The sequence below is a fragment of the Mustela nigripes genome, chromosome 10, assembly GCF_022355385.1.
Source record: "Mustela nigripes isolate SB6536 chromosome 10, MUSNIG.SB6536, whole genome shotgun sequence".
In the NCBI taxonomy this organism is placed as follows: Eukaryota; Metazoa; Chordata; class Mammalia; order Carnivora; family Mustelidae; genus Mustela; species Mustela nigripes.
This window is the reverse complement of record NC_081566.1, coordinates 61,967,647-61,976,612: the sequence shown is the minus strand read 5'-3', so window position 1 is coordinate 61,976,612 and position 8,966 is coordinate 61,967,647. Positions and strand designations below refer to the sequence as shown.

At 60.8% G+C, this 8,966-nt stretch overlaps 1 protein-coding gene across 2 annotated transcripts; it reads right to left on the bottom strand.

The window, feature by feature from the left end:
• Nucleotides 1-386: 386 nt before the first annotated feature.
• ADAMTS4 (ADAM metallopeptidase with thrombospondin type 1 motif 4) lies at nucleotides 387-8,531 on the bottom strand. 2 transcript variants are annotated; one of them, XM_059413459.1, is made up of 9 exons: nucleotides 7,449-8,531; nucleotides 6,009-6,332; nucleotides 5,650-5,782; nucleotides 4,927-5,097; nucleotides 3,914-4,200; nucleotides 3,622-3,808; nucleotides 3,190-3,365; nucleotides 2,065-2,242; nucleotides 387-1,429 (listed from the first exon to the last, which is right to left on the bottom strand). In XM_059413459.1, the coding sequence occupies exons 1-9, from the start codon at nucleotides 8,085-8,087 to the stop codon at nucleotides 795-797; spliced, it is 2,730 nt and encodes a 909-aa protein (XP_059269442.1). In that variant the 5' UTR covers nucleotides 8,088-8,531; the 3' UTR covers nucleotides 387-794. The 2 variants fall into 2 exon arrangements, with proteins under 2 accessions (XP_059269442.1, XP_059269441.1); XM_059413458.1 differs by having other exon boundaries at nucleotides 1,077-1,592; nucleotides 2,067-2,242; nucleotides 7,449-8,529.
• Between the last annotated feature and the right edge of the window lie 435 nt (nucleotides 8,532-8,966).

Below are 8,966 nucleotides of genomic sequence, written 5' to 3'. Positions count from 1 at the left end.
CACTCCCCCTCTGAGGATGATGACGGCCTCAGGGTCCCCCCAAGAGCTTTCATTACTAAGTGTCCGGTGGCTTGGACAGAGCCAGTCCTGTTTTCTTTGTGCCTCCTTGTTCTGGTCAGCTGTGCTTAGAGCCAAGGGTCTATGACATTCTGTTGGTGGGAAGTCTCCGGTGATCAGGGACGCGACTGTCCTGTCTCCGATCCTTCCTGAGAATCCAGGACAGCAGTCTGCCAACCAGAGAAATTTGGCCTGGGGGCGAGGGCAGGTATGACTGGCAAGAGCTTTTCACCTTTGGGGCGCGGCAAACCCCACAGGCAGCAACGTGGGCCCCGCGCTAACCAAGGGCGGCCGCCCCGCATTGGGCACTGACCCAGGGCCAGGCATCATGCAGTTCTTTATTGACATCTTTATTGACATTATTCAGGCCTCACAACACATTTCCACGGGAGGTATTGTTATTGGCAAACGAGGAAACTAATGTTCAGAGACGGAGAGCCACGGTGCAATCCACCTCTGTCCGAGTCCAAAAGGAGCACATAAATAGCAGAATTCAATAGATATTTTAAAAATATGATAATCCCTTACTCCCTGAAGGTCTATCATACCCTTGACTCTTCCTTTCCCAGAAAGCAGAATTCAGGGAGAGGAAAGCAAGGGCGGGATGTACTTCATACCTGAACCCACCCCCACACACACGCGCACACACACAGATCAGTTATGCCTATCACCACCACCCTGGATTTCCTAGCCAGGGTGTGGGCTATGAGGGGGTGGAAGTCGTTTTTCCCAGGACCCTAGTCCTCATCCCCTTCCCTGGTGCTAAATAAAAGTGAATAAATACTAAATAAATACAACGGCTCCCCGGCCCCCTTCCCCACTGGCTTCCCCCTCCCTCCCGTGACCAGCAGGGCAGAGAGGGCAGTGTAGATGCGGACAGTGTCCCAGCCCCTTCCATCCACCACCCGTCCCTGCCGTCCAGGGCAGGAAATCAGGGCAGGGCCAGCCTGCGCGTCGGGGGCGGGGAGGAGCGCGGGCCTCATGCTCTCCGCCCCTCCCCACGGTGTCTGCGTGTCCGCGGGTCTGCGGGAGGCAGCCGCGGAGGCCCCGTCTTTCTGCCAACCAGTCCGAGGCCCCGGTGCCCAGCAAGGCAGCGGGGAGGATGAGGTTATTTCCTGCCCGCCCAGGGGCGCCGCCGGAGGATCTCCAGAATCTGAGCCTTGCGGTGCAGCCAGTCCTGCGGAGGGGGGCGCGGTGTGGACGGCGCTGGCCGGGGCACGAAGAAGCTGTAGCGCAGGCGAGCGTTCTGGGGGTTGCCGGCCACCAGGACCTGCAGCGTGAGCGGCTGGGCCAGCGGCCCATGGCCGGCCAGCGTCTCCGAGGCTGCCGTGGCGCCGCTGTAGCGGAGGCTGACGCCCCCGGGCAGGACCACGTCCGTGGGCGAGGGCATTAGCGTGTACTCTCCGTTGAGGGCGTAGGAGCCATCTGGAAGCTTCAGGGCCAGATAGAGACTGCGGACCCCAGGGGACCCCTGCTGCCGGACCAGGATATGTGTGGCCCCCGCAGGGATAGTGACCACGTTGTTGTATCCATACCTGAGCGGAAAGAGAAGGGGGGGGGGGGGCTTGCTCAGCATCTTCCCGAATCTCCTCAGCCTTTCTGAGCCGCTTGTCCGATTGTGTGTGAGTCTGTGTGTGCAGAGGCGGTCTCCCCAAACCTACATGAGGGATGCGGCCTGGATCTGAGCTCCTTGCCAATGCGCCCTCCTCCCTCTCACGTCGAGACCCCTGACTGAGGTGCCCTTCTGAGCCCACCTCTTCCCAGCTGGTCCAGTTCCCACTCTCCCTCCAGGAGCAAGTCACCCCCTCCCCAGGAATCACTCCCTCAGGCCCACCAGGGCCCTCGCAGCAGCCCCAAGCTGCCTGTTGAACACATGGGACACTGTGCTCGAACTCCTTACTCATCCGTCTCCCTCACTGGACTGTCAGCTCTCTGAGAAGGCAGACAATGTCAAGTTCACCTCTGTACCCCAAAAGGACCAGGAAGGAGGAAATCAATAGTGAATGAACCTGAATTTTCTGAAGGAGCCAGACTGTTTACTGCAGCTGGAACCATCCCCACCGCACACCATGCACTTGTCAAACTTCTTTTTGGAGCCAATGACACGGTCACAGCCTGCATGGATACAGCGGCCCTGGACACAGACCGACGAGCTGTCCGGGGAACAGGGAGTCCCATCTACCACCTGCCAAGAGAAGGAGCGATGCAAAGGGTTCTCCCTTAGTCAGGAGGGGTTCGTGAGCCAGACCAGACCCACATCCCACCCAGGAGGGGACGTCAGAAAGGCTGGGTGGGAGGGAACGAAGATGGGGTGTGGGGGGAGTCCCAGCCCTGTGAAGGGGGACTAATCCTAATGATACTAATTATAAAAGCCACCATTTCCAGAAGACTCCCTCGTAATCGGGCAGTGCCTTATAAACTAGAATATAGTTTATATTCTAAGTGCCTTATAAACTAGAATATAGATCTCCCACACTGTTGGAGGTTTCTAGACACAGAACACTGGTTTAGAAAGATGAAGAGACTCTCCCAAAGATGAGCCCGCTGGCAAGCAAAGGGGCCACGAGGGAAATGGGCAGGTCTGAGTCTCAGCACCAGCCGGGAACCTTGATGGTAGCGACTCGGGCGGCCGCTAGAGGGCAGCCGACGAGCAAGAATGCTGCCCAGGGGAGAGCCCAAACCTCTTCAAGGGCGCGTTCTTTGGGCTTTCACAAGTCGCCCTCTCCCAGAGAAGGGGTGCAGGGATGCCACAGTCTCCAAGACCCCTGTCCAGTGAGCGTCCGGCCTCCCATGAGCCGGACGAGGCCACCCATGTAAGTGACAGAGGAGGCCCACAGAAAGGGGGTCAAAGACTTGCCCAGAAGGCCACATCTGTTCTCAGGCAATAGAGAGATGGGACCTGGGAGACAGAAGAGAGAGAAAAAGAACCCAAAGGAAAGGGGACGGGCTGGAGCTGCCTGACTGGGAACCGATCCAGAGTCTGGGGCCTGGTTTCTAAATATCTGCGGATGGGAAAGTGTGAGTGGACCCTGGGCGGGCCTGGAACGGCCGCGGGAGGGTCTTGGCCATCAGAGAGCAGGGGGCTTCGGGACAGTGAGCACAGCCGGGGCCCCGGGGGCACCTGGTCCTCACCCGTGGTTCCAACACGTAGTAATAGCCCAGGGCCCGGGCCTGGCAGGTAAGCTTGCACTGGTCCCGGGGGGCTACCCCCGTGTAGCGAGGGACCCAGTCCATGGGCCCCGGGAAGCTCTTGAAGAGGTCAGTGCGGTGGTTGAAAGCGGCACACTGCTCGTCACGGAAGGTCAGTGCTGTAGGGGGTGAAACCGGCAGTCAGGGTCCTCTTTGCTCACGACATTCCCCGTGAGCCCCTCCACCTAAGCCCCTCAGAGCTCTAGACAGCCTGGCACCTCTCTCCCCTGCAGACCGCCAGAGAAGGTTCCCGAAGGATGAAGTTACTCCCCTCAACAGCAGGGACTGTCCCCCCACTCCGCCCCGCTCCAGGGACCATAAGTCCTGCTCTACCAGCATCCCCTCCTAATGGCTTCTGCCCCTCCCGCTCCTCACCTGAGCCCGTTGGGCAGTCCTGGGTGTTGCAGGAACGGAAGCGGGTGCGGCGACCCTCGCAGTACTTGCCGCCATTCCGGGGGACCGGCCGTGTGCAGTCCCGGGACGAGAACTGGACGCCACCGCCGCAGCTCCGAGAGCAGTCGCCCCATGACCCCCAGGGGCCCCAGCCACCAGCCTGGGGGATCTGCAGAAGCACAGAATGGAGGGGCGGGATCAATACCCTCTCTCTGGGTCGGGGCCGGCCCCAGTCCTTCAGACCCTCTGCTGCGTCCCTGGCGCGGGATCTCACATTGAAGTCCTGCAGCTGGTCCGCGTGGAGGCAGCGGCCCCCCATGCAGGCCTGCGCCGGCCCGCAGGGGGTGCCGTCAGCCCAGGGTGAGTGCTTGGTCTGGCACATGGCATGGCCGTTGAGATGGCCGGAGCACCAGAGAGCAGCACAGGGCGGTGGCAGCTGGGGACAATGGCGTGAGTCGGGCCCAAAGGTCAGCTGGCACTGGCGATCGGCGTCATAGTCCTTGCCAGGGAAAGTCACAGGCAGATGCAGGGGAGCCGCTGGCTTGTCTAAGAGACAGTGCCCTGGGGAGGAGATGGGGCAGGAAGTTAGCAATGGGTTGAGGGAACATTCTAGACTGCTAGCTGAAAATGGGGACTCCCTGAGGCCTGATGGATCCTAGAATTCAAATCCTTGCACTGGAAAAGGTTGTGAATAGCTGATACAACGTATTGAGTACTTATTACGTAATGAGCGTTAGCTAAATGCCTGACCAGCCTTCCTCATTAACCACGGAGAGCAGCTCCAAGGTGGTGATCGTTTCACGCTGGCTTTACCGACCAGCCACACGAAGCTCACACTCACACATCTACACTTGTCTAGGAACAGAATCAGACTGGGAACCCGAAGCGCTAAGTCTTCCGACCTCTTCTAACCGACCACAGACCTCCTGAGTTGGCTTAGTCTCCGCAGCCCTGCCCAGAAGTGGCCACGCTGCCAGGCTTGCACACCTCCAGCGACGGGCAATTACTCCTTTCCCAGCCAGCTTGTTCTCGTGTGAAAGGTTCTGACCCTTAAAAGGTCAGATCTCATTCTATAGCACCAAAAGTTGCCTCTCTTGGCTGTATTATTTAAGCTAGAGGAAGTGGGAACCACACAAAGACAGAGCATTTCTCACCCCATCCCTCACTGCAGAGGAAACCCACTGGAGGCAGGCAGTCTGGCCCTAGCAGAATGTGGCAGAAGAGAAAACACAGTGCAGGGAGCAGGGACGGGGTGCTGCCCGGGGCGGGGGGCTGCCATCTGCTTACCGTAGCCATTGTCCAGGAAGTCAGTGATGAAGCGGGCACTGCAGGGCGACCAGGGCTCCTCGGGGTCCACGTGGGCCATCACAGGAGCCATGACGTGGCGGGAGGTGCTCCCAGGCCCATTCAAACCGACGCATGGTTTTGAGTTGTCATGGAGCATGTTGAAGACGTGACCTGTGACAGCAGAGGCCTTGCTAGGGTTGTAGGGTCCCATCTCTGTGCCCTCAGGGGGCTCCAAGCCCAGAATAACCTGGGTGCAGCTGTGGATGGTCAGATCTATTCCCTACCCCACCCACACTGCCCCCCATCTCCTTCTGGGGCTCCAGTCTGGAGCTCCCACAGCTGTCTCCCCTTCCCCCAAAAACATATGCAGGGCACCTCCCGACCCTCTTTTCCTTTGTAGCCAGCGTTCCTAACCCCGAACCCAGCCACTCCGTCACTGACCCTCCTCAATAACATCTCTTTCGATAGGGGGCCCTCCCCAGACATGCGGGTGCACACACAGCGCTCACGGTAAGTTTCCGCGCACTATCTCATTCAATCAAAAAAAATCTAAATGTCTACACCCACAGCAGAAAAAGTTAATGGCCATGGAGCTAGGCCTGGGCAGGAGGAAGAATCACTCTGTGACCCCTTCCGCCCTCCAGTGAGCTAACTGTCCCCTTCCCCTGCCCTGACGGCTGTCCCAGGCCGCCCTGTTGCCCCGCAGCCCCACTCCCACGTTACCCAGTTCGTGAGCAGCAGTGAAGGCCGACTGGAGCCCGTCGTCCTCCACGATAGCACAGCTCCGAGCCGGGTCACACACAGTGCCCACGTCAGCCATGCCCAGAGTGTCGCAGGTGGAGACCCCACACAGGTCCTGTGGGGAGGTAGCATAGAAGGTGCATGAGGAACCGAGAACCCCGGTCCGCTGGGACGAGATCTAGCTTCATGGGGGACCTGGGCCCCGAGTAGCCAGCGCCGTTGGGACCCGGATGGCATACAGGCAGTGTGGCCGAGGCCGGGTGCCCCATGGAACCCCTCCAGGGGCACCGTTTCCAGCACAGCGGACACAAGGGGCTTCTTGGAGCGGACTGGGACCTCACCTGCCGGGTGAACAGGATGGCCGTGTCAAAGTGGTCAGGGTCCGAGTCCTCGGGGGTGTTGAGTCCCCGCTGCCAGGCGCAGAAGCTGCGCAGGGTCTGGGCGGCACTGGGTCCCACCTGAGGCCCTTCCTCGCCCGGCCCCAGAATCACGAGCCGCGTCACCACCAAGCTGACTGGGTTGCGGATGCTGGGGTGCTTGAAGGCCTTGGCGGCGGCGGCCATGACCGTCAGCAGGTAACGCTTCAGCCCTGCGCCGTGAAACGCTGCCATCTTGTCGTCCGCCACGACCAGGGTCTCCACAAATCTACTCAGCGAAGCGAAGCGCTAGATGGGGAGAGCGGAGGGGAGCATCCTGAGAGAGCCTCCCAGACCCGCGGCTCCTCTCCCCCGCCCCTGCTTTCTGGGTCTGCAACTCAGCAGAGCCAGCGGGGCCCCACACACCCCCGGGGATTCCTGACGGGTCTTGGTTGGCCCTCCCCACCCCCACCCCAAGTTCCAGGGCTTTTGTGGTAACTCAAAGAAATCAGCTGTTGGTTCCAAGGAGGGGAGGGGAAGGGGGATGCCACGTCCCGGGGCAGGGCCGCATGGGATCCCCAGAGGTGAAAAGCAGCAGGGACTGCCTCTGGGAGGGGCTCCGGGGTCCCCCAGGCCGGAGTGCTCGGGCCCGCAGGCCTGGAGCTAGAGGGCCGGGCTGCAACGTGTCTGCCCTGTGTGGTTGGAGGAACAATTCAGTCAGCAGCTAGGGCCGGGGCCAGATCTCGGCGTGGCGGGTGTGGAGGGAGAGCGGCTGGTCTGGATTAAAGCGAGAGAGGGAGGGAGGGAGGGAAGAAGGGGGAGGCCGGCAGCGGGAGGGGGGAAGGATGGAGCTCAGCGGCCGCAGCCCTGCAGCCAGTGCGCAGCGTGGGAAGGGGACGGGGCAGGGCGCGCGGGCTGTCTTTCCTCCCCGTCTGCTTTTGCCCTACTTTGCAGTTTGCCAGAACTATTTGGAAGACAGCGCCAGAAGCCAGAGGCCAGTCCCTGGGGCTTCAAACCTCAGTCCTTTAGCCGGCAGTGGGGGCGAAAATCAAATTTGGGGCACGGAAAAGAGTCAAGGCCCAGGGGGCTGTTGGGAGAGCTTTCTGGCAGGAGATGGCTCCAGGAGAGTGCCTTGGCCAAGCAGGGCTGGAGTGGGCAGAGGGGTGCCCCTTCCCAGCAGAGAGTCTCTGACCCACCTCTGGGAGCCCTCCTGGGTGTCAGCAGCCTGGCCAGGAGAAGGGCTGGGGCAGGGAGCATCCAGAGCCTTCCCGAGAGAGGAGGCTAGCGGAGAGAGGAGAGGCAGGCAGAAGGCAGGGAAGGAGCAGCAGGGCCAGCAGTGGAAGTGGGTGGGGAGAGGGTGAATAGGGGTCAGTAGGACAGACATGGCGGGAGTGGCTGCAGGACACAGACTCCACGGCTGCCTACCTTGGCTCTTCGAGGGCTGGGGCTGGGATTCCCGGGAGGAGCCTTGACGTTGCACATGGGGCCCTGGCTGCTAGCAGGACTCTTCCGGCGGAGGATGTGAGCCCCAGGGCCCCCGGCAGAGTTAAGGGTGCCTCCCTCCAGGGGCTGGATGTGGAGTTCGGTCCCCCGATACTGCAGCACCCCTAACAGGGCTCCCCCGTCCCAGTGCAGAGATGCCACCGACTCCGGATCTCCGTTGACAGTGCCGGTGAGGTAGGTGCCTGGCTCGGCCCCTCCCAGCAGCTCCGGTGCTTGGCCCAGGTACTGCACCGTCAGCCCCTCGACCCGCACGCCAGGGTCCTGCTCCAGCTCTAGAAGCAGCGTCTCCCCAAAGGCTGGCAAGCGGTACAGAAGCCTGGCAGGAGCACCCGAACCGGGCAGGACGCTACCATTGAGCTTCTCTGGAAACACGATCTCCTCCTCCCGGGGGAGGGGGCTGGCCGGCCGGGCCGAGGGCAGGAGGGAGGCCAGCAGCAGCAGCAGCAGCAGTTGTCCCACTGGCCGACAGTTGGGCACAGTGGGGAGCATTGGGCGGGTGTGGACCCCCCACAGCCAGCACCGCGCCAAGCTCCTCCTGGGATGCCAGTCTGTCCGGGACATGGCACTGGTGCCGCAGCTGCGAGGGATTGAGGCCGTCTGGGCACCCAGTCCTCCCTGCCCTGGCTTTGGAAAGCTCCTCTCTACAGCCTGGGGGCTTGGACTTGTGCCAGGCTCAGAGGCAGAGTTTTCAGAGGGGCTGGGGACCTTCAGAGGAGATGGCGAAAACTTGGCCCCCAGGCTCAGGAGAGGCGCCGAGTGGCCTGGCTCTTCCAAACTCTCCTCTCCTGGGTCTTTGTCGCTCCCTGCCCCTGTCTTCTGCAGCTTCTCTGGCCTCTCCTTCTGGGCTTCCTCAAACTGTCTGGCTTTGCCTCTGTGCCTGTCCTGTCTCTGGCTCCTTCTGCTGTGCCTTTGTCTCTGTCTCTCTCCTCCTCTCGCGCTCGCTCGCCCGTGTCTATGTGTCTGGGGGTCTCCCCGTGGGCTCTTCCCAGCCTCTCTCCGCGCCGGCTCTTTTAAGCGTCCTGAGCTTCTGCGATTGGCTGAGCTATAAGCCATTCAGCCAGGAGCTCTGTTGGTAGGACTCAGATGGGTGTTTCATTGCTTCCCAAAAATCCTAGTTTTTGTTTTCCTTAAAAAAAAAAAAAAAAAAAAATGGGACTTGCCCAGGGGAGGGGAATCTCTAGCAGCCGGATGGATCCCAGGCACAGGGCCAGCTGATGACGTAGCCTTTCCCCAAACCCCACGGTCGGCTCTCAGCTGTCTCTTTCCCTTTTTGGTGGGACAGAGCCCCAAGAGGGGTAGGAAGTAAGGGAAAAGGGCCTGGTCAACACGCACAGAAAGGCCACGGTCCCGGGAGAATTCTCTCTTCCATTCTCTAACCTGGCATGGCCTCCCTTTTCTCAGGGCTTCCTCGAGCTGCCCTCTGCCCCTAGAGGCTGGTTT